The sequence below is a fragment of the Alligator sinensis genome, unplaced genomic scaffold (assembly GCF_000455745.1).
Source record: "Alligator sinensis unplaced genomic scaffold, ASM45574v1 scaffold424_1, whole genome shotgun sequence".
Lineage (NCBI taxonomy): Eukaryota > Metazoa > Chordata > Crocodylia > Alligatoridae > Alligator > Alligator sinensis.
Genome location: NW_005842113.1, coordinates 2,163,927 through 2,189,613, shown reverse-complemented (window position 1 = coordinate 2,189,613; position 25,687 = coordinate 2,163,927). Strand labels below are relative to the sequence as shown.

General features: G+C 42.1%; 1 protein-coding gene across 3 annotated transcripts in view; it reads right to left on the bottom strand.

Moving 5' to 3' along the window:
• ERG (ERG, ETS transcription factor) overlaps window positions 1–25,687 on the bottom strand; it is a 239,416-nt gene that overhangs the window by 25,967 nt on the left and 187,762 nt on the right. For all 3 annotated transcript variants that reach the window (XM_006024677.3, XM_006024679.3, XM_006024678.3), the window contains one exon: window positions 4,945–5,096. In XM_006024677.3, the coding sequence (XP_006024739.1) occupies window positions 4,945–5,096 (152 nt within the window). The remainder of the gene's footprint in view (window positions 1–4,944; window positions 5,097–25,687) is intronic.

Here is a 25,687-nt window from a genome sequence, read left to right as displayed (position 1 = left end):
TGGTTTGGCCTGTTATTCACTAAATTAGCATAGCTTTTAGTGGATAGAGCATTCTTTACTTTCTACTCTAAAATATTATTTTGTACTAATGTATACTGCTACACTGCTCCTGCCTTACAGTAGTTTTTGTGACCTACATCAAGTTGTGGCAAAACTGGTTGTGAGAAAAAAAATATGATCTGTTCAACTATTGACGCATTCCTGAATCCAGTCCGCACTTTGAGGTTTAAATAAATCTCTATTCCCAAGTATACCTCCATTTACTCCCTTAAGTTACCTCCTCATCCATCCCAAAAGACTACTGACTTTCCATTATTACTGTATATTACAGTAGTTTGAGAGGCCCCAAGCAATACCAATATCCCTTTTAAACCACACACTGGGTATATCTATACATGCACTTTACTGCAGAGTAGACTAATTAACTCCGCAGTAAAGCGGCACTCTCTACATGTGCACTGGTATTAGGGCACAGTAAATTAACTCTGCCATAAGACAGTACAGTCAGGGATAGTATTATATTAGTTTGGAGTTATTAACTGTGGTGCAACACACATGTAAAGGTTGACCCGAGTGTAAATTGCACCTGATCAGCCAAGGAAGCAGAGGGTCAGACTCCTGCCTGCTACATGGTCTGTACATTTGGCACTTCCGGGCCCTAGCCAGCTCCTCTGCCACCACCCAGAGTCTAGGGCTGACCCCCAAAGCCTGCTGCCAGCCTGGGCCTGTTCCACCCCGGCTCAAAGTGCTGCTATTCCAGGCACATGTGTAGATGCTGTGCTTGGGAGCAGTGTATTCTGGCTCAAACAGCTCTGGAGTTTAAGCCACATGCAATTAATGCAACAGGATATTCATAGTAAGAGACAGGTGTGCCTACATTTTAAAGAGACAGAAGATGATAGATACATACTTGGGAATTATGCAAGTTTGCACATAAAAGCCATGACCACACATAATTGCATAATTTTGCATAATTTAACTATGATGGGCTCTCTGCCTCCACCTCCTCAGGGCTTCTGGCACTCCAGGTGGGAGCCCCATGACGTGGATGCACAGAGCCATGTGATTAAACAGCTGGGTAAGTGGGGAAGGGAGCTCGTGCCTGCAGGAGGGGTGGGTGTGCATGGGGTTTGTGAGGGGGTTGGGGCTGTGTGCCATCAGGCTGGGCCAGCCGGCTCCATGCCTCCAAGTGGGGCTTCCAGCACTTCAGTGGGAAGCCACATGTAGAGGCAAGCAGGAGCCCACCCAGTTCAATGGAACATGACTCTGTGCCTCATTGTGTGGCTTCCCACTAGAGTGCTGGAAGCCCCCACATGTGGAGACCCAGCCTGGCCCGATGGTGCATGACCGGGAGCTGCATGCCATTGGGCCAGGAAGGAAGCTGCAAAGGAGGTACGGAGTCATGTGCCATCGGGCCTGCTGCTGCTGATCTGCTGGTGGCGAGGGCTGTGCACCATGGGGGGATACGTGGGGGGGGGGGCCTACACCCACCTACACACATCCCCACAACCCCCCACACCCCTTCATAACCCATGTACAAACCCCATACCTACCCACAAACCCCACATATTTCCATACTCACAGCCCTCCACAAATCCCACACCCATTCAAATCCCCCCACACATCCCATACCTCTTCACAACCCCTTCACAAACCCCACTCCTCCCATACCCACATACAAACCCCCCACACAGCCACAGCTTCACAAATCCCCCTCACATACCTACTTCACATGCACCCCCAACCACACAAAGTACCTGCAAATATTTCTAAAGAAGGTTCAAATAGTGTTATATTTTAATTTGGTAAAAAAGAAAATGTAATTAATTTTGCATAATTTTGAGTTTTCCTGCTCATCATTTTGATTTTTTCTGCACATAATTTTTAACTTTTCTGCACATAATTCCCTGAGGTGTATATAGAGAGAACGAGACAACATACACTGAAGATGAGCACTGAAGCATTAAGAGACTAGTTCAGGTTCAGACAAGAATCTTGTGGAAGAGTTAGGAACCTTCATGTTTGGAATTCCCATCTAGTGCATTAGCCTCCAAAATTACTTTTCTTCCCTTAGTCAAGTTGAACTACATTTGTTTCCCCCATAGCCATTTTCAGAGGCATGTGGCATTGATCAGCTAAGTCAGCTTATTTGCTGCTGTTCTCTTCAACTTCCATATAGTCTAGGATTTTTTTTACGTATGCTCTTATAGGTATTTTAAGCTTTTGAAGGTCTGAACCCTTAGTCCTCTGGAGTTTTTGAGATCCATCATGTATGATGATACCACATCAAAAACAAAAGTCTCAAAACAGCATGACTTGTGTAGTGGCCCATAATCTAGTAAGTGTTGGTCTGAAGAACCCTAATGGACCTCATGGACAGAGTGCTAGTTGCTGAGGAAGGAAATGTGCACTGGTAGTGTGACTTCCAGGAGGGAACTAGAGTCCTTGAGGAAGAGAGGATAACTGGTTGTCAGCCCTAACAGGGGTTATCTAAGATGGCTATCAGTGCAATTTGATTCATACAAAAGTGAGTAAACAAAAGCTTAAGAGGTTTGCCCATACTTTTATTATATGTACAAACTTTCCAAAGGCTTCATATTTATGGTGATGAATTTGAATGTGAACTCTAAGCTCTATTCAAAATGTTAGCTGAGCTGTAAATTATGAACCCTTCTTTTGGACTTTCCAAATCTTTGCCACATCAGCTGGTACATTGCACTAGTGGTGGAGAACTGAAAATGCCTGGATGTACAACAGCTGAGTTTCACCCAAAATATTTCTTCTTTTGTTCACAAAATAACTGGTTGTGCTTATGATCATCTTTCTCCTTGCATCACATTCAAATTCATCTAAAAATACATTGCAAAGGAAGTGGATAAAAGGAAAGTGAGCTTTATGATCTTCACAAGTCGGTGGTTACTAAAAGACTGGAAAAGGTAGCAATGATCATTGAAAGAAATATTCACTTTCCAAAGTTATCCAATGCTATCATGTTCAAACACTGCCTGTTTTCAGTTTTTCAGAATACTTAATCATTCAATGTCTCACTTTGCTGAAGTTCAGAAAAGCACTACCTAAATACATGTGGAGGATAATGCAATATATTTGTGTGCATATGTGTGTAGCTTAACAAATAACTGAAATCATTGCAGCTTGCAAAATTAGCCACAGCTAGTACTCTTGCAGACCTTAGCAACCGAATAACTGTAAAAACATTAAGCAATATGGAAGCAGCAGCAATGTTTCATACAAAGTAATTTCTGCAGTATGGAAAATAATAATCCAATATACTAGGTGTTATGTTTGTTTGTATATTTGTATATCCATATACCGAGTAGCATGTATATTTTTTGAGTTTCCATTATGATTATTTAGGCTTTTTTCTTGCACCTGAGGTGCCCAAAGAAGACAGTCCACACAACAGTGAATACTTTCTTGTTCAATTAGTCTTCTGAATCCCACAATAAAGTTTGCTACCATATACAAAGTTTATCAGCCATGCCATTCTATTGCAGCAAATTATTAGGTTGCTTATGAACATTTATTACACATTTCAAGCACTGAGAATAATCTCCACAAATGGGTTTTATAAATTCATAGAATCATGGAAAACTAGGGTTTGAAGGGACCTCAGGAAGTCATCCCATCCCCAACCCCTTCCCCTGTTCAAGGCATGATCACCCCTGTTGTTTGATTTCATAAAAGCCACCCTTTCTGTTATGCTTAGGGCCAGGTGGTGTCTTGTATTTGCATGGAGTGGGATTACCAGGGACAGATTAAGGCACGGGCCCAGGGGGGCCTCTGTCAATCAGGACCCCTGTGGAAAAAATTCATAGGGAAGGTTAACTGTGTGTGACAGTGTTGAGCTATGACCACTTGCCTTCCTGCAGGCACTGTGGCACTGGAAGACACCAGACACCAGGCTGAGGCCGAGGTGGAGTCGATGCATGTGGGGGCCAGCAAGGACCCTGTCCCAGGCTGCAGGCAGCGCTACAGGAAGAGCCAGTTGCAGTACAAGTGCATGATCGGGGGCCTGGTGGTGCTGCCCAACACACACCCTTGCCTGGCGGCCCTGCGGCCAGGGCGGCAGTCGGAACAGCCTCCTCATCGCATGCTGGATGCTTATGGCTGTGCACTGTCTGCAGCACCAGCAAGGCTCCGCGGGCGGGGGGGCGGGCAGGGCTTTCCAAGCCAGTTTGGGGCAGGGCTGGGTGGGGAGCCAGCGGCCCCCAGTGATAGCTGTTTGTGCCCAGCAAGTCCAGCATCTCTGAGAATGGGGTCAGGCGCAGGCTGACCTGCTACAGTGCTGATACCCGTGGCTCCACAGAGCTGCAGATGGAGAACTATGTGCTCCACAACAACTACTCTCAGGCCACCAAGCACCACGACATTGGTGACTCCCCAGCCCAATTGTGGCTTCAGGGCCCCTCCCTCCCCCTCAATCATTCAGGGTACCCCCATGCCTCCCCTTAATATACTCATGTTTATAATGGGGTGCGGGGGGCCTCCAATTTTCTGTTTGCTCAGGGTCCCAATAAATCTTAATCTAGCACTGGGTGGAATAGTTCCTCTTCTCGTGTTCTGCACTAGGGTCAGTGAGGAATCATGCAAAGACCTGGTCAATCCCTTCAATCTAGATGGTGGCAAATTGCTCTGTAAGCCACTGATAAAGTCAGGGAGGAAGCAGCTGCCAAAAAGCAGTCAGCATTGGCACATGAGGAGGCTTTCTTATGTTATTTCTCAAGTCGTTCTTAATAACAACCCTGGGAGTTCATTTTTTTTCTTTCTAATCACTCTACTTAAATTTAGTCTTTAACATGTTCCATATCTAGTTTAGTATAGAAGATGGCTAATGTTTTAAATCTTATCAGGTCAACAAATTTTTTCCTAGTGGTAACAGACTTTATTACTTGAAAGGGGAATTTCTTGTTTAAACTTTCTAACCTGCTGGAACAATAACTCTTCGTTCATTAGTTGTCATGTTTGGTGGTGGAACATGTTTTTCTTCCATGTAGCTTCCATAATTCATCCCAACAGTGTCAGAGCTGCCAACCATCTTTCCTCCTTTTGCCACACTGCAGTCATCAGGGGAATTCCTACAGAAATGACAAAAAATGCTTAAACGATTATACTACCCATATTACTATTTTCAATAATAGCAACACTAATGTTATACAAGCTAGAAAGAAAGATTTTATTGTAAGGACAGGCCAGTTTTTGGAAACTGTGGCAACTAGCATCAAAACTGATTTGGGACCTTTAATTACCTCTGCTCTGAAAACGTGATTGATTTCAGTACACTGCTTTACGTCAGGGGAGGCTCTGGCCCGACATGTTCAAACCTACAGTTGCCAGAAATTTATTTTTGAGGGTCAGGCTAGAATTGGACTTTGCTGGTGATTGTTCTAGGCTTGATGGCCACAAGCAGCTATGCGGCTGCTTTCTGTAAATATGTTATAGACTAGAGAACATTTGAAAACAACCCTGGTGCACAGAAAGCAGGAGATGTAAGAAAAAAACTATCACAAGCTGTTTAGTTTTGGAGTACTTTCTCCCTCCAATGTGGTTATTGTTACACTAAGCTGATGCTTATTTGCCCATCATATACTGCAGTGTAGACATTCTTCTATATATGGCTCATATGAGGGGCACTTTTGGCAAAGCTGCGATTCAAAATATCAGAAGCATGATGGGGGTAAAAAACTTTCAGCTCCTGACTAGTAGAATCTCCTTGGTCCTATAGTTAAGCACTGAAAGTCTGCAGAGGATTTGCAACCAGACATCTCTTTAATTTTGGCTTTGGTTTCTGAATAGAGCCTTTAGAGTTTAACATTCCATAGAGGGGTTCCCTAATGGCCTTTTAATAGCATCACGATTTGCTTCCTGCCAGACATAGGCATATTTAACCCTTAGTTTAAGATCTACATTATGTTTCATCATACAGCCAAGAATTGCTTCACAAATCAAAAGGAAAAGAATATAACCCTTGAAACAGAAGGGCAATTTTTTTCTTCTTATACAGAATTGAGATCATAAACATTCATGTAATTCTGCTATTTAATATGCAGATCTATTCTCTGGTTGTATATAGCAGGCAAAAAGTCATGTTAGATTAGACAGACATTCTATCTACAAAAATATTACTCTCAAGACATTTTCTTTTACTTGAACACTTTATCCCATAAAAGGATTTTGCACCTCAGTCTTGGCTTCTCCCAAACCCAATCCATTAAAGTCAGCACAACTGAGTGGATCTTCTATGTACTGAAACAGGAAAGCATGGTTCAGGGCAGGCCTATGTGGTTTTTACATATAGACCAAAGGCACAGATGTGACAGTTCTTGCCCAATCTGGGCCCTGAAAGTGCCCTACAGCCATAACCAAACACAAGTACATGACTGCAGAGTGCTTTAAAAGGGCCCAATCCCACAAAAATCTGAACCTGAACCCTCATTACATGAGGGTTCAGATGAAGATGCTCCAAAACACCTCAGTCCTATACCAAGGATCTCTATACCAAGGTTCATTCTTCTGAATTAAAAGGGTTAATCCAGCAAAGGATCTGAAGAATTCATTTTTTTTCTCTTCACTATGCAGTGTTTTACATTTGTCAACTTTCATTTTCATTTGTAATCATATTGGTCATTCTTCCATGATGGTTAGGTTCTTCTGGTGTCCCTCACATTCATCTTTACATTTGACTAATCTAAATAATTTTGTGCCATCACCAAATTTGGTTTAACCTTTTTTCCATGAAGAAAGATTTCCATTTCTTAATCCTAGTTTACTGTCTGAAACCAGGGCTTGATCCATGAAAATATTATGCCCCTTATCTGGACTACTTAATTTTTATAGTAACAGCTTGTGGCAAGACATATGTCTTGCCAAATACCTTTCAGAAGTCTAAATTAATTATATCAATTGGTTCCTCTTAATCTACTGCTTTACTGATTTGTTCAAAGAAGCATAATAGGATAGTGAGGGAAGATTTATTTTACAGAAATTGTGTGGGGTAGATATTATATTATGCTCTTGTACATGATTTATTATTCAGTTTTTACTAAATCATTCAACTAATTAATCAAGTACACACATACTTGTACTTGGTTACTTGTCTGCAATTTTCTGAATTTTCCTGAGACCATACAGCCTCAACATTTGCTATACAGCAATCTTCTGGTATAATAAATATTGTTTGAGAGAGACCGTATATTTTTAGTAGCGCTCAGATGTATACCACTTTGGTTAAGTAACTGACTGCTTTTTCAGGTATTAGTTTCCTTCAACACCTTCTTCCAATAACTCATACTACTGAATGCATCTAGACATGCCATCAAGGCAGTGTGGTAAACTCTGGTGCAGTTTGTGCCGGAGTTTATCACAACACCTTAATGGCATATGTAGGTACTCAAGCTGACACAATCCAGGACACATGTGCAGATGCTGCACCTAGGACTGAAGTAGTTTGAACCAGGGTGGAGCAGCCCCCAGCTGGGAGGGAGTCCGGGGGGATCAGCCCTGGGTTCCAGGAAGCAGTGTCAGGCTGTGGAGGGGCTGGTTAGGCCACAAGTGTGCCCCAGCTTGCAGAGCCCTGTGGCTAGGTGATAGGCAGGGGTGGGCTCCAGTCCACCTGCCCACCCTCCAGTGTCAGCTGCATAACTCTCAGAAGGAGCTCCCTCTGCTTCCTGTCCTCCATTCTATTCTGAAAATACTGCCCTGCCTGGGAGGGTCAAGCAGCATAGGCAGTGGAAAGCTGGGGTTTGGGGGAGGCTTAGCCCCCCCCACAAATTAATTTTGTGGTGGCTGGTGACAGCAGCAGCACCACTGCACTGCTTGGCATGCAGCCAGGCCAGCATCCCATGCGCACTCAGCTCCACGCAGCTGAGAAAGAAAAGGCTAACTGTGCATGCGTCGCACTGCACAGAGCACGATAGGAGTTGTTGTTCTCATGCTGATGCATGCACTCAGCCCCCCAAATAATATTTTCTCCCTCCATCTATGGGGTGTGGTGTTGCTAGGGGAAAGCAGCTGCTGTAAACAGCAGTTTGATCTCCCAACTCCAGGGACTCAGCAGTGAATGTCTGTTGGATCCAGGGGATCGTTGTAACTCATTGTGCTTCCTGCAAGGTGCCATGAGTTATAACGGGGAACTGCTCCTCTGTCTCTACCTCAAGTGTTTCAACATGAGTCTTGCAAGCTGCCCAGTTCAGACGATTTAGCCTTCTAGTACAAGCAAAGCATAGGCATATCAAAGGGGAAAACTGTAGATGTCCTGAATACAGATGCTTTCACAGAACTGCTTTGCATTTGTCTGAGGACAAAAAGGGAAAGGTACACACACTTTGTCCTACAGTCCATGCACTGTATGCAAAAGGAATATAAAGAGACAGTTCCTAAATATTTCCTTAAAGTACAGAACTAATTCAAGTTTGCTTCTATTTTAAAGTAAAGATTCATTTTCAAAACCCTGATACATTTGGTGTTCAAATATTCAACACACTTCCAAATAAAAGGTCCAGACTTCAGGTTTCAGTTCAGCAAGTTAATGAAGCACATACCTAAATGCAAGCACATTAATAGTCCTATTGAAGGCAACAGTAGTCATTCTTTAAAATACCTTGCCGACTTCCTACTTACATAGTTTCTAATTTACTGTTTCTGAGAGAATGAAAAAAAAGTGTTTCATGCTGAAATAACTTTATACCTATGAATTTACTGCTTTGCTATTGCTGTGCTGCTGCAATGTGATGACAGCATGCAATCAACAGGAAAAAAACTTCCTGAGAAAAGGATTTTGTTTTTTGCCATTTTTGTGCCAATCAGTTCACAGATTTTTGGCTAGGTCTGCACAAGAAGTTACACCATAAAATATAAATCAGGCAATTCCAAATATTGCTAATGGGATTTTATGGTAGGGATTTTATTTTGTGTCTAAACTGCACAGTAAAACCATTATATCATCTGTTATCTGTATATGTACTTATAATAATTTAATATCTCCATTTTCAGTAATACGTGTATGTGATTTTCATTACAGTTTTCAGAGAATTAACAACACGATATCCTCCAACATTTATACTTGGAGAAGTGAGGTACAAAAAAGTTAAGGTCCAAGTTATTTAAGGTATCCATTATTTTTGTGCCTCCATTTTTATTTTATATTAAATAGCATTTGTATAGATCTGATCATGGCATCTGATTTTTGAGGTGTTATACACTGGCAGCTTCAGTTCAAGTCATCTGAAATTATGAATACTTTGCAAATATTGGATTCATTTTTCCATATCATGATAATTAAGAGACAAAAAACATTTCACTGGTGTCATGCCAGAGGCTGTTCTCAGCTCTGTGAATACAGACAGAAGCTACCCATGATTGTCTTAGAAATACTAGATTCCAATAGTTTTCAGCTACAAAATAACTGCATAACCTTCTGAGTTCAATCTATTTGGCGTTAACGAGCAGCAACAATTATGCCAACCAACAGGCCTAAAATAAGTCACAAAGATGGATGTAGGAGTTATACCACAGCAACACACAGCTTTAGGTTGTATGACAGTGGATTTAATCTCCACCTGCTCAGTCAGAACACATGGGCTTTATTCCACCAGGGCAAATGTTCCCCCCCACCACCACTGCACACTTTTGAATAGATAATTAAGGGCTGCCTCCTATTTCTATTTAAATCGAGGTAAGCAGAAAAACAAATAATCTTTTTCCCCCAGACATATTTACCTGCCACAATGAGCTTCTGCAAAGTTTGAGGGTAAAATATCACTTTGTTTCTTGTTTACCCTTAACGAACAGAAATGGCATCTCTGTATTATTCAGTTTATATACTTAATCCAATTTATACTGAGAGATGCAGGCCAAATTCTGCCCTCAGTTATATCTGTACCACTCCACGGAAGTCAGTGAGGTTACACGGACACAAATGAGGGCAGTTTGGCCAGTTCAGTGAGTTTTTTGAACACAGAGATTATTTTGAACAGATTGGGGAAAAAAACAAACAAACTACTATCAAGATCTTCCAAACTAACTGACAAAAGTGACTGGATTTTTATTTCTGTAAAAAGAACTTGGAACGCAAGGCAACAGAAATGTCTTGTTGTAGCTGTAAAATAATGTCTGCTTTAAAGTAATGTCTGCTTTAGCTGCACCATTTCCACAGCCAACCGTGCATTAAGAATCTATTGTAAACACTGAACGGTAAATTACGTGAAAGATCCAGCAGTAGCAAAGGGGTTTTGGCAGAGTGACAGCGCTGCTGGGGTGGTTCTCTGATCTGAATATAAACAGAGCAGAGAGAAAAAAAAATCACAACTTAAGTCATCATTTTTCATTAAAATCCAGAAGCAGATGATCAAGAGACCCTTTAACCTACTGGAAAAATGACTGAAGCCCCAAATAAGCAAGGCATATACACCATTGCTTAACTACTCACATGTATATAGTTCCAGTGAAACTAAAGTCACTGGTCATGTGCTTAAAGTTAAGCCTGTGCTTGGGTGCTTTTCTGAAACGGGCTCTTAATTCAGCAAATATAAGTAAATTCCATAAAAGCTGAAAACATAAGCAGCCACTAGAAAAAGATATTTTTAGGACTTAGAACAACAAGAGAGGGATTGTCTGAAAAAGTTTTTTAGGACATTTTGTGAGTCTGTTTTATTTCTGAATCATCAGGGGACCGAGGGCAGTGGAAAGCAGCCTTCAGAAAGTGTGCCCAGTACAAATGGTGCAGCTTTGTAGCAATCTGTTCTGAACTCTGGGCTCGAACTGAAACCTGAGATGTTTTTCTTCACAGCTGCATGTTATTTTTACCCTTTTGTAAATATGCTTCATTACACCTGGAGTTTACAACCCTTCCCCCACCTCACCTCCTCAGGGCTACAATAGTTATTCGGCTGCTGCTAACCAAGAGCCCTCTTGTAGAGCAATTAGTGTTTTGTCATGTAATGAGCTAATTCAATTCTGAATGTTGCTAAATGTTTGTGGTTGAAATATTTCTGCTCTTGCAAGTGGATGTCTTCCCTTTATTTAGGAACACTTAAAGTCAAGATGATAGGATGGTCCATTTAGTGCCTGCTCTTCCTTTCATTGAAACTCCTAGGAGTTTTGCCATCCCTTGATGCCAGTGGAAGCAGGACGGACAGAGTTCATAAATAATTATATGAAATCTTTTTTTTAATTCTTTGTCATGCATTATTTTGGAAAAGATTTCTGTATGCCATTAAATACCTTACTGAGTGAAAAATGAAAATAAAAAAATAACTTTTTAAGCAAAAATATTTTACATTATCCTTTTGTAGAGTCCTTGTAATATGAAAAACTCATTCATTTATCAGTAGGGGAAAATGACATCTGTATTACAGAAATCTCCATAGAGTGCTTAGTTTAGTTAATCTAATAGCCAAAGCCTGGGTGATTCCCTCATGGGCAGGAGTGGAAGGAGAGGTCTCATAAGAGTAGAAGGAGACTGAGAATATCCTGGCAAAACTGCACTCCAAAACATGGTTAAGCAGGCTGGGAGTAGGGCATGGATTTCTCATGCCTGCTTTCATGGTGTCATCTCAAAAGTTTGCATTCCCCCAGGATGTATTAGAGATCTCCAGTGATCTGGGGATGAGAAAATGGGGCTGTTTCCTGGCTTCATGCCCAGTTTACCCCCACCCCTCCAATCTATTCAGAAATGCGGCCCATTCAGCTCTGATCCATGCTCTCTCTCTATCTTATCCCAACATTTCACAATGTCTTCCACAGACAGCTAGGAAAGGAGGAACAGTTCTGTGAAGTTGCCCTACCTTTTCTTTTTTAAAAGCCATGCAAAGAAGTATCCCTCAGACAAAGAGGGCCAATATATGTAAATTATAGTTAACCAAAATTACATCATCTGAAGGTCATAACATACTTAGTTTCAAGCCATACTCAGTCTACTCTCCTTCTCCTGCATGTACTTACTTATATAGTCAGCAGTTTTCAAAAGAAGGGTTTTCATTGAAAACTAGATTTTTAGAAATGTTCCCTTCCACTGCTCACATTTTAGTGGGTTTTTTCCCAATTTTTTTCATTACAGCTTTTAATCAACACATTTTCACTGAAATTGTTTAATAGTCTTTTTTGTGCCTAAATCAAGAACACATTAGTTACGGCACAAAGGTCCACATTAATTGAGACTTGCCTTACCAGATGAATACAAAAAAAAATAAGCATCTTTTCACCTCCAATATTATTTGCATCCCCCAGAAGAAAACGGGGAATCCAAAATGCCTACTTCTGGATAAAAGATAGAGAAGAGAAGCAGATAGAGGCTTTACAGTGAGCCCTGAGGGTTGATTACATTGACGTAAAGTGAGATATGAACTGTGACTATGAAGACAGTCTTCTGTCTTGGTATCAGAAGCCCAGCTTAGTGGTTTGATAGAATTCAGGTTATACTACATATGTTCTGGTAAAGCATAACTGAAGTCAAAACTGACTGGCATTATATGCTCACAAAAAGTAATCCTCATTCAATTTTTATACAAGCAAATTGCCACTGAAATTTGCTGAGTGTATTCAGTACATGTGGCCTATTGTGAAGAAAATACACTCCCACTTTTATATAATTTCTTTCTTTAAAAAGTATTAAAAAGTATTTGCACTTGATTGCAATATGATTTACGAATGAAACATTAACAATACATGTGAGTTTATATTTCCTAACAAACACCATGAGGTGGCATTCTGTTTTTTTCTGGATGCCTAAACCCCTGCTGTGGGTATGTAGTGGTCTTAAGATACCCAGAAATGAATTGTCCAAAACTCACGACTACCAGACCTTAAACTCAGGAGTGGAAAAAAGGTAACAGGAGTTTACCCTATTGATAAATGCAATTCATCTGGGAGCTGGAGCTCCTGGGTTCTGGACCTGCCTTGCCTGGGGGAGGGTTGAACTAGGGATTCCTTTGCTTCCTAACACAGCACTGTAATCATGTCATGCTGGGGCACGTACACATCCAAAAAATGCCATGTAGATGACCAGATCTGAGCACCTAGTTGTCCAGAGAAGAGACTGTCCTATGTGCCTAGTTCTGCTGAAGTTGATGATATTTATTATTGAGTTCAGTGGAATAGGCTTGCAGCTTTTATCAAAACTTTTTATAACTGTTTTTCCTTCTCCAAACTCAGGACATATTCTGAATTGCCAGTCCTGCTGGGGACACTTTCCAGTCCCTATAGACAAGATTCTTATCAGTGGATTCATATGCTAATTATTATAGTAGCCTAGTGGATGACCTGTTTCAAAAAGATAGCTCATATAAGACCAGGGATCAAATGTGCTGTTATAACTGGTCTTGAATAAAAAGTCTGTTATTTCGTACAGTAAAAGGATAAAGGGAACACCATGCATTGATACATGCAAGTTCCTGATATTCTGCAGACAAAACAAAAGATGATTATGTGTCAGGAAGTATATGCAGAAGCTGTACATTTTCAATCAAACAATGATTTCTTGCTAATTGAAACAATCTTCTCCCCCCCCTTCCCCTGTTCTGTAACTATCTCACAATCCACAGCTGCCTCAAGCCTTCAGGCCATCACAGTAAATTAAGGCAGTCAGCATCTGGCTCACTAGAGGCCAGTCAAACTATAAATATTACCAGCCCTGCTCTTTGTGTTCAGAGTGCAGGAAAACAGCTGGTTTAAGTTTGAGTGCACGTTGTCATTTCTCCATTAGCACAAACACTTCAGTATTTCTTATGTGTGAGGTTGGAGTGAGGAAAGGGAAAATATAGTGGGGAGGAGGGGGACATTACCTGCCCCAGCTAAGAATTGATGTTCTGTGTATCTGTAATGTACAATGAGATTGCTGCCTGGGAGAATTCTGAAGTCTAATACAGTGGTAGTCAGGCCAAAGCCACAATAACTTCCCAGCTGGCCTATAACTTTCAGGCCCATTTTCTCTTGTTTTTCTTTTATTATTTTTATAGAAATTCTATTATAATAGTAATGGATTACATTTCTCAAATTGTATTTTGTTTCAAGAGCTTGTAAGCCTGTTGTGTTTGTGGTTTCATAAAATACTAGTGTGTTGGGAGTCAGGGCCCTTCCCAAACCACATATGCCTTCTTTTGTGGGCAGGGATCATATAGAAGGTTAGTGAAGTACAGCATGCTTGGCATAAAAAGAAGTGACATCTTGTATGGAAACCATAGTCTCCAGTCTCTGTGGAATGTCTGCTGATTTTAGTGATTGGCATTATTTGTGTTGTGAAATTGATGTGCACAAGTTGGAGATTAACCAGTTTTCTTTATCTTAAATAAGATTTTCCTTTTTTAAAGCATTAGTATCTATTGCTAATTAAATACAGTGCATACTACTTATATTTAAGCTATAAAACATACAATAGTGCATTGCATTAATAAGAGCTGCAGTTTTGAACCTTTCAATGCCCCATCATTCTCTAGAAGTAAAATGTAACCCTGTACTATGAGCTGGCATGCCTCCTTTATATCAGTTAAACCCACAAAACATGCCGTTAGTGATATTCAAGTTTTGCAGAGATTTTGTGTTGAACATCTGTACAAGGTTGCATTAATCAGCCCAAGACTCCAGCTGGCAGGAACAGGGGCAGCTGAAGCAGGGACCTCTAGATACTCAGAGTACTTCCTATAACTTTGCTTAGACTTTACCCTGTGCTGATTGAATGGTTGCTTGACCCTCCCTTCCTTCTGTACCAGTCTCCTGACCTTACTCCTCTCCTTCCCTCTTCTCTGCAGCCTGGTTCCCCTCATTCACTTCCCTTCATTTGTCCCTCTCCCTTCAATATTTTTGTTTGCTTATCCTTTCCTACTATGAAGTTGTATTATATGAGTCTATGCTCTAGCCACTATGCCACCCTGAATCCATCTTGTAAATAGGGCTTGTGAATTATTTCCTTCATTTCAGACAAGTTTAACAAAAGCAAGATGGTGTAAAGGGCTAGACTTAGGCATGAGGAGGTTGCTGTCACAAGAATAGCAGTCTTAAACTTTAGCAAGGAAGATCTATGTGGAATATTAGGAAGACATTTCTAACCATGTGGGTAAGTAGTAGGGATCCTGGTTTTCTGTGATAAAAAGTCACAAATTCTCTGATAAAAATCCCCAAATCCATGGTTAAAATTAAATGCCCCCCCACCCCCCCCAGATCTCTTGGTGTCCCTCACCCCAGCCCTGCTTGTGCCCCTTGCCCCCTATCCACAGCCCCTGCCCCCCAGCCCTGCTTGAGGGGCCCTCCAGCTGCCAGGGCTATGGGGCCAGGGACCCAGGTCCAAAGCCCCGTGCCCCCAGTGGACGGTAGCAGCTGCTACAGCAGGAGCACAAGCCGGCTCCGCCCTGCTGCCTACCTGCTGCAGACTTGGGCGGTGCTGGCTCCCAGTGGCAGGTGCACTCCCGGGGAGCAGGGGGGACCCACGCCCTCATCTGTGAGGGGGGTGGGGGCAAGGTAGGTGTGCACTGCCCCCATGCACACAGAGGAAGTGTGGCCAGGGCAGCATGGAGCTTGCAGCGGCAGGCAGCTTTCGTGCTTGGCCCACTGTGCCCTGCTGTGCCAGTTGCACATGTTGTGCTCTGGAGGGCCTGGGGGAGAGCAGCAGGGAAGGGAGCACAGCATTTGTGACCCATGGCTTGCAGCTGGCCAGGCACTCTGGCCAGAGGAGTGGGGGTTTGCAGTCTCCCTGCTCCCAGCCGGGGTGCCTGGCCAGCTGCAAACCCCACCTCCTGGCCAGAGAGTGCCCAAGCTGGCTCGGGGCTGAGGGAGTGGGGAGAATTGTAGCCAGCCGGGCATTCTGGCCAAGGCAAGTTTGCAGCCTGCCAGATCCCAGCTGGAGTGCTCAGCTGGCTGCAAACCCCACCTCTTGGCCAGAGTGCCCAGCTGGGGGTGGCCCAAGCTGGCTGGGGGCTGAGGAGCAGGGAGGTTTGCAGCCAGCCAGGCACTCTGGCCGGGAGTGGGAAGGCTGCAAATCCCCTCTGAGATGGAGTGCCAGGCCGGCTGCAAACCTCCCCACTCCCTCAGCCCCTAGCCAGTTTCCCTCCCCAGCCTTGCCCCACAACCCCCAAGCCTCACTTACCTGCAGCAAGAAGAGTGAGCCTTAAGCAGCCTCCAGTAAGTGCAAGTGTCGGGCCCCGCCCATCCCCCTTCCCGGGTGTTTTCCGCCCCTTTTGCAAACAGCTCTTGCAGGCTGGAACTTTGCCAGCCTGCAGAGCTCTTTGCAAAAGCAGGGAAATGTGTGGGTTCCTCTGCTAAAAAAGAAAATCTGCATTTTCTCTGCTAAAAACAGGAAATCTGCAGTTTTCTGTTTTTCTGTGGAAAATGGAAAACCCAGATCCCTGGCAATTAGGCATTGGACTAGATTACCTAGAGAGGCTGTAGAATCCCTGTCTTTGGAGTTTTTAAGAGTAGGTTAGATGAACCTGTCTTGAGATGAGGGTTAGCCTAGATGGCATCTTGAAGTCCTTTCCAGCCCTTTCTTTTGATGGTTCCATGATTTTACTCAGTAGGCCACTGCTTGGGATATTCACCTAGGGTATGAGACACTCAGGTTCAATTTCTTCTTCTGCCTGAAAGGATTTGAACCTACACTTCCCACCTTACAGGACAGTCACCAACTCAGCAATAGGGTATTGTGGTATGGCTTGTCTTCACTCTTTCTACTGGAGATGTTCTACTTTGCATGGCATTTAAGCAGAGAAAGAATGCTTCGATAGTCTGGTGCTAAATGCACTCACCCAGGTTCCAATTTGTGCTACAATGAATAGTTAAGTATTTTCTACAGAGCAGAACCCTTCCAACAGAAAAGACTAAAAACAATCACCTCAGAATAACCTGTAGCATGATGGTTAGAGCATTTTACTTTGTGGGGAGAGATGTGTTTGGATTCTTTCAGGCAAAGAAAAGTCTTGCATGTGGGTCCTCCAGATTCAGGTAAGTATTCAAGATATTATCCTATTTGGTAAACAACAGGGAACATTGGGGAAACCCAGCTATTAATCTAAGATTATTTTGTTCAGCAGTAAATAATCAGCAAACTCAACCTGAATATGGCAATAGCCTTGGTAAGCACTGAAACTGCCTTTCTTGCTGAATAAACTATTCACTAAAAAAACAAACCAAAGCAAAAAATGTCCAGCTATAACTGGAAACTTCTTAGGACAGAGCTTCTCTACTACACTGTGATTGCACAGTACATAATACATTCTTACTTGGCTCCTATTGTAATATATATTAACAATAAGGACATCAAATGAATGTTGTTGTTGATGATGATAGGTTTTGCAGAGTTTCACACCAACATTTTCAGCAGATCAAATTTAAGCCCCTATTTCTAAATTTAGAAACAAAACTAATGCTTTTTTATCACTTTTTGATATCTTGCTAGTTAAGTGTCTCTGCAACCCTGTATACACACATATGTGGTGCTCTGTTGTTTACTGCTCTGGCAGACATTTTTCAACACCCATAGTGGTGTACACTAAGTAATGTTTCTTACTCAAAAGAATCAGCACTATTGATCTGTATATCTTTGTATTTAGAATAAGAAAGGCCCATATACATTTTTGTGAGACATTCTGTATATGGATTTAGGGAGAGATTTCTCTTTCTTGGACTCCTGAAAGGCACCCATTTTTTAAAACCTTGTTTACTTTTCCAAGGGAGAAAAGAACATTCAAACTTGATCTGTCTCTCCTTGTTCTTACAGATTAAGAAACAGTAACTCCACAATGAACATATGACAACAAGTAACAGTTGTACAATTGTATCACATCAAATTAAAAAAGTCAGATTATATGGAAAAGGCTGAAGTACTCCATGCCCTTTTCACATCAGTCTTCACAGTCAAGGTCAGCTCTCAGACTACTGCACCAGGCAACAGTTTGGGGAGGAGGTGAGCAGCCAACAGTTATGAAAGAACAGGTTAGGGACTATTTAGAAAAGCTGGACATGGAAAAGTCCATGAGGATGGATATAATGCACCTGAGGGTACTGAGGCAGTTGGCTGATGTGATTGCAGAGATGTTATCTTTGAAAACTCATGTCTATTGGGAAAGGTCTAAAGTGCTAAAAAAGGTCCTGGATGACTGAAAATGGGCAAATATAGTGCCCATCTTTAAGAAAGGGAACTACAGACTGGTCAGCCTCACCTCAGTCCCTTCAGTTGGAAAATCATGGAGCAGGCCCTCAAGAAATTCATTTCTAAACACTTGGAGGAGAAGAAGGTATTAGGAACAGTCAGCATGGATTCACCAAGGGCAGGTCATGCCTGACTAACCTGATTGCCTTCTGTGAGATGACTGGTCCTGTGGATGCAGGAAGAACAGTGGATGGGATACACCTTGACTTCAGCTGGCTTTTGATATGGTCTCCCACAACCTTCTTGCAAGCCAGCTAAGGAAGAATGGACTGTAAGATGGATAAAAAAACTAGCTGGATTGTTGGGCTCAGAGGGCAGTAATCAATGGCTCAATGTCTAGTTGGCAGCCCGTATGAAGTGAAGTGCCCCAGGGGTCAGTCCTGGGGCTGGCTTTGTTCAATATCTTCATCAACAACCTGGAAGATGGGATTGAGTGCACCCTCAGCAAGTTTATAGATGACACCAAGCTGTGGGAAGTAGTAGATACACTGAAGGGTAGGGGTAGGATTCAGAGAGACCTTGACAAATTGGAGAACTGGAACAAAATAAATCTCATGAGGCTAAACAAGGACAAGTGCAAAGTCCTGCACTTAGGATGGAACAATCCTATGCACCGGTACAGGCTGGGGACTGACTGGCTAAGCAGCAGCTCTGCAAAAAAGGACCTGGGGGTTACAGTGGACAGTAAGTGGAATATGAGCCAACAGTATGTCCTTGTTGAGAAGAAGGCTAACAGCATATTGGGCTGCACTGGTAGGAGTGTTATCAACAGATCAAGCAAAATGATTCTTCACCTCTTTGGCACTGGTGAGGCTATATTTGGAGTACTGTGTCCAGTTTTGGGCCCCCCACTACAGAAAGGATGTAGACAAATTGAAGAGAGTTCAGTGGAGGGCAGTGAAAAAGGTTAGGGGGTTGGGGCACATAATTTTGGAGGAGAGGCTGAGGGACCTCGGCTTATTTAGTCTGGAGAAAAGAAGAGGTGGGGGGGAGGGATTTAATAATAGCAGCCTTCAGCTACTTGAAGGGGGTTCCAGAGAGGATGGAACTAGACTGTTCTCAGTGGTAGCAGATGACAGAACAAGGAGCAATGGTCTCAAGTTGCAGCAAGTGAAGTTTAAGTTAGATATTAGGAAAAACTCTCTCACTAGGAGGGTAGTAAAGCACTGGAACAGGCACCCAGAGAGGTTGTGGAATCTCCATCCTTGGAGGTTTTATACAAAGCCTTGGCTGGGATAATCTAGCTGGGGATGATCCTGCTTTGAGCAGGGGTTGGACTAGATGACCTCCTGAGGTCCCTTCCAACCCTTGTTTTCTATGATTCTATACTGGATTGGCAGGTCAACTGCCTTCTTTCTAGTTAGCACCTGCCAGAACAGCACCAAATAAAATCTTCTGGAAAGACATTGTGGTGACATAATTAACTTCTCCACTCCTTGAAGTAGCCTAAACCTTATTAAAATATTTCAAAAGATGAGTTGGATACATGCGCCTTATTTTTTTATCCTCTTGGCAGTAAGTTTGTGCCAAGAATAGAGCTAAGCCAAAAGAAAATGTGAATTTGTTGGCTTTTTAGAGCAATGACCAGCTTCACAGAGCAGCAAACACAACGCAATGTAAAGAAGATACTAAAGTTTCAGTTTTCCCTGTCTAGGCCACAGCCACTACCACCACCTGACTACTCTGTCTGAGCATGGAAAGCCCAACCCTTTCACCAGAGTTAATACTGGTTTATGGAAATGGCTCAAATAAGTAAATTAAATAAGCCAACCTCTTAGTTTTCAGTTTTACTATGGCTGAAATATGGCCTGACCCAAAGTCTGCTGAAGTGAGTGGAAAGATTCCTACGAACATAAATGGGCTTCGGATCAGACTCATCATTTAGTCTGTGCTGAGGTTTACCCAGTATATGATTAGTGAGTATAGTGGTATACCACCAAATGATGGAAAGGATGGTGTCAAATACAAGCTGGAGGACTGTACTTCACTTATGGAAAAAAATAAATGCCATTGAAAAAGGAATGGTCTCACAAAGATTTTTATCAATTGGACTTCTTTTTGTTAATTTTAAAGATGTATTATACGGTTCTAAATATTATAAGCAAATCCACCTCCTATAGGGATATGTCTATACTATAGACTGCAGTGTTGTATAGAGATACTTATCTAATTTTAAATTATCTGAGATGCAGACAGGACACAGACTATCTGCACGGGCTAATAATCCTACTTTTTGGCAGGGTAAATTAGCCTCCATGGACTCCAGGCTACCACTGCTAGACTGTTTCATGTAGAGCTAACTCACCTATCTCTATGATACACTACAGTCTGCATGTGGAGGCAGTAAAAGGAAAAACATGGTGTTTCCCAAATAAGTCAACCAAAAGGATATATAACATACTATTTCATATTTCAAATGGTTTTCAAGCAACACTGAAGCACAATTGGTGTGTGTTTTAAATAGCATTTTCTAAGATGTTAGGTCTTAATGATAGCTAGGTTTTTTTTAATTTGATAAAGATTCCTAAATCTACCAATCTAATATTTAATAACTTCTGCTATGATTATACTACAGTTAATTTTCCAAGTGCTTTTATTCATATGCTAATGCTTCAAAATATGTGGAATTCATTCCAGCCTTACAATTCTGCAGAAGTGCCTATGTAACACTTAAGTTTTACATACCAAAAAGAGAGTCCTTATCATTAATTGTAATTCTTTCAAGCATGTCTTTGTATATCTTTCATTAATGGACTTCGTGGTATAGGTGTGTTAAGTCCTATTAATGAAAGTATCCAGAGGCCATTAATGAACTGAGAGATATGGGACAAAAGCTTTTATGTAAGTATTTGCACTGCAGTGAATTGGATCCTATGTATATAAAATAGATTTCATACATAAATGTTAATGGGTTTTTGCACACTTAATGTTACTAAATGTATAAATAATTACAATGAACATGCAAAAAGAATTATATGAGCAATACAGTTTCTTCATTTACACTGTAATGCCTGCCTTGTTAACATAGCAAATCTTCTGGATCTGAGGCAAATGATGATGGAAGTAAAATGCTAATGCACAAGGAAAATTCAGGCAAAATTCCTTGATTTTGATGATCAAAATGCTGGATTGCATTAAAGTTACCATAATGTTGATGTCTTGGAGTTATATAAGAGCTGTTCTCACATAATGGACATGAAAGAACCTAATTTAATACTGTATATTATTATCTATAGTATATATGCAGAAGAATCAAAGAGAATGACAACATTAATTTAAAATGTTCTTGTTTTATGTATTTTAGGTTATGCCCTTAAGGCGGTAATTTCTAGTGCTGTGCACAATGGGTTAGTTTTAAAAATCCTACTATTGTTAAAGGAAACTGAATGTCTAAGCCCCTGTGCAATACACTGAAAATAACCCTTTAATTTTCTTTTAATGTAGCTTCTTTTTTTGTATTTAAAAGTAATAATAGTTTTGGAAGTCAAACTTTTTGGATATAATCCACAGGTGAGCTAATAGCAGAAGGTATTATATTTTGAGATTTAATGTAGTGTAGCTAAAGCCAAAGTGCTGAAGTACAGTTGGGGAAAGAATTACAGTGGACTGAGAGAACAGTCTATTTCTGGTTGGAAAAGGTACTTTGTTCTTAATTTGTTGAAGGCTCAGTACAATCTTAAAATTTTATATCCTCTTCCAGAGTACAATATATATGTAGTCAGGAAGCAGTATAATATAATAAGAAGGAAACTTATAGCAACATTCCTTCTAGATGCAAAACAGCAAGTAACTGACTGTGCTGCATGTACTCCTTTGTGATATCTTGTGCTCAGTTTTGCATGCTTCACCTCTCATATAATGGCATCCTGGGTAAACTTGCATTATGGTTCCCTACCTCCACCCACCCCCAAGTCAGTGGCATTGCTATAGGCAGAGGCAGACAGGCAGGGGTGTGGGGTGCAGTCCAGAGAGGAGGCGGAGTGGCACGGTGTGCCAGATAGGCGGGTAGGCAAGCAGGCATTACGGATGCTGTGTGGGAGCAAGGTGGGCAGACAGGAGCAGGCACCACCCTGCCCATGCATGCTTGGCCCAGCTTCTCCTGAGCAGCAGCTGGAGGCAAGGGGCAGGTTGGGCTAGGCACTGCTTCTCTTGCCTGGGGCAGGAATTGGCCTGAGCAACATGGAGAGAGGGAAGAGTGCTGCTGTGAGCATGGGCTGCTCACATGTGTATGTGGGTGAGTGTGTGGGTGGGTGGGTCTGTGTGGGTGGGAGTGGGTGGGTGTGTATCTTTAGAGTGCCTCAGACCATAGTGCCCTGGCCTCTCTCATGTTATGCAGATGCATTCTCCCATTTTTTAAATATAATTATTAGTGAACATTAAGGAAATGTACCATTTAAGAAAAATAATGCAAATGAACAGCCACTATAATATAAGAGTTGATTCTCATTTCCATGAGGGCTCCTTTACAATAATTTGGCAGTAATATAGGTATAAATATAACTAGAGCAGCCTAAATGGCTTTAGTGAAAAGCAGAAAAAGTTCAGCAGAAAAAGTGTACAGGGCTGCAAAGCAGCATGTCCTGTCAACACTGTGCGATGCACACACCACAGAGATGTAGCCAGTACTGCCCCTTGAATTAAATACATGGCAAACAGCAGAAAGTCTGGCAGGAAAACTGTGGAACCTTCTGCCTTTGCCCTAACACATGAATCTGCTGGAAGTAGGCAGCAGGGCTGTGTGAAGCTTCAGTTCCTGATTTGATTCGGTGGAGATTCGGCCTGATTCAGTGGCCGAATCTCTGAATCTGAAATAAATTAGAGGACCCTTTAATCTCTCTGAATCGAATCGGAACCCTCCGATAAATTTGGAAAGATTCGGTGATTTGGAGATAGACACAGCTTTAAATGTTTTTCTACACACCTCAAGGTATCAGGTGGCTCGTGAATGCTGTGATGCTGGGGTACATGGAGTGTCCCACAGGAGTGTGGGGGGGTTCCCCAATGTGTTCAGCAATAGACCCAGAAGTGGACCAGAAGCACTTCCGGTCCACTTCTGGGTCTGCTGGAGAGTGCGCAGCCCCCCCCCACCACACCCCCCCTGGCGCAGCGACTGGTGCCTCCTGATCTGGGAGACACCCAGGGTCCCCCGTGGCCAATTGTTGAGCCAGGTGGCCTGGTTGGCCCCTAGTACACTCCCTGGCAGACCTGGAAGTAGACCGGAAGTACGTCTGGTCCACTTCCGGGTTTGTCGCCATGCATGCAGGGCCCTCCCCCCCCCTCTCCTGTGGGATGCTCCATCTACCCCACCATCGCAGCATTCACAAGCTGTGTCTGGTACCTCAAGGTATGTAGAAAAAACATTTGAAGCTGTGGCGAATCTTCAGATTCAGATTCAGCCTAATTGAATCAGGACAATGATCCGAATCAACTAATCAAATCACTGTCCGTAATTCGGGCCAAATCCTAATCAAATAGGGCCTGTTTAGCACACCCCTAGTAGTCAGGAGTCCTGCTATGTATGGAGAAAATTATTTTCAGACATATGAGACCACACACACACACACATGCATGTATGCATGTGTGCGCACATTCATTTTTCATATATACAGCAAAAGCTTTGTTATCCGGCACCCATGGGGAATCAGGGGTGCCAGATAACAAAATATGCTAGTTACCTGAGAGACTGCTTCTCCTGCCATGTCCGGTATGCCGCCGCCCCTCCCACCATGCCGCCGCCCCTCCCACTGCAAGGAACAGGGAGGTGGGCAGAAGAGAAAGGGGAAAAGAACTATTATTGTTGGGGCTCAGCAGCACAGGCTGCTTTGCCCCGGGCTGTCAGGGCTCGGCGAAACTGGAAGTGCCACGGTAGGCACTTGCAGTTTTGCTTTTACCTTACTAGCCAGCATGCTGGTTAATAGAGCATGTCAGCTTGTAAAGTGCTGGATAATGTGGCTTTTACTGTATTACAATATTAATATATTACTAATATACTTATACTACTGATAACTAATCTCTTTTAATAAAAGCTTAAGCTGTGTATGGACTTTTCTGCAGGCTCTTAAAATGGGGATGGCTTTTACATACCATAAAATGTTACAGTTATACAATATGATGCAATTATAGTATATATGTTTAAAGATATTGTATATATAGATATAAAGATACACTTTTAAGATATGAGATATATAGCAGAAGTTTTGATGAGCACTAGCTCACTTAATCAGATGCTGTCACAGTATCTGTCATAGCATCTGATGAAGTGAGCTACAGCTCACAAAAGCTTGTGCTGTATGTATGTGTATGCGTGTATATAAGAGTTAAGTACAAATCTGTTTTTTTTCATGGATTTGTTAGACACAAAAGGGTAATAGTTTTTTGTGTAAAAGTTTGGGGTTTTTTTTAAATTACATTGTTACATTTAAATTTTTTAGTAATTACATATATAGCTGCATATTCATGGAAAAAAAATGTTTTTAACCCTCTATTTTTAGCATAAAATCTTGCCTAAGGAACTGTAGAGATTCATAAATTCTCATGGCTCACTATAGGAGGTTAGCATCATTCATCGGTTGTACTTTGCTCTTTAAATGTGGCAGGGTGGTGCATACAGCATTAGTAAATTGAACCTTATTTCAAACAGAAAAGCTTCAGTATTTAAATTGAACCTTATTTCAAACAGAAAAGCTTAAGGATCTATTTTAAATTCAGTGTATTCAGGATTAAAGATGTTTTTTCCACTTAGATATACAATCAGAATTTACTATGGTAACCACTTTAGATGATCATTGTTCCTATCAAATGCTTTTTAAAAACTAGAACAGTGACTGGCTTTATCTTCCAAAGCAGCGTGACCTGGAGTACCATTCTGTGGGCTAGCTCACATGCACTCACAGTTGACAAAGAATGGTGACTACTTGTTATCTTTAAATACTGGCAAGATAAAAATCATGGGTCAGAGCCTAGTCTGCTGTTCAGCTGGTTTAACCAAGCCCTAAAGCTGAAGTAAGTAGTTCTCTGGGCATTTGTCTAATGTAAGGGATTTGGTGGTAGGGGTCTGCTATAGACCCCCACACCAAGGGGAAGAACTAGATTTGGGGCTCCTGAGGCAGCTCTCGGAGACCATAAAAGCTAAAGAGGTGGTAGTCATGGGGGACCTAAACTACCCAAACATCTGCTGGGAGACGCAGACGGCAAAGTCCCTCCGTTCACTCAGGTTTCTAACCTGTGTACAGGACCTCCACCTGACGCAGGAGGTACACGGTCCCACTAGAGGGAATGCCTTACTGGATCTGGTATTGGCAACAGGGGATGACATGGTAGGGGACCTACAGATCGGTAGCCATCTGGGGGTCAGTGATCACCTAATAATAGAATTCTTCATAAGATGTCGAGTGGGTAAGGTAACTAGTAGGGTGAAAGTGCTAGACTTTAGGAAAGCTGATTTCAATGAACTCAGGTGATTAGTCAAGGACACACCGCAGAGTAGGAGTTTTGAAGTGATGGGAGCCCAAGAAGGGTGGCTGTGCCTTAAGGAAA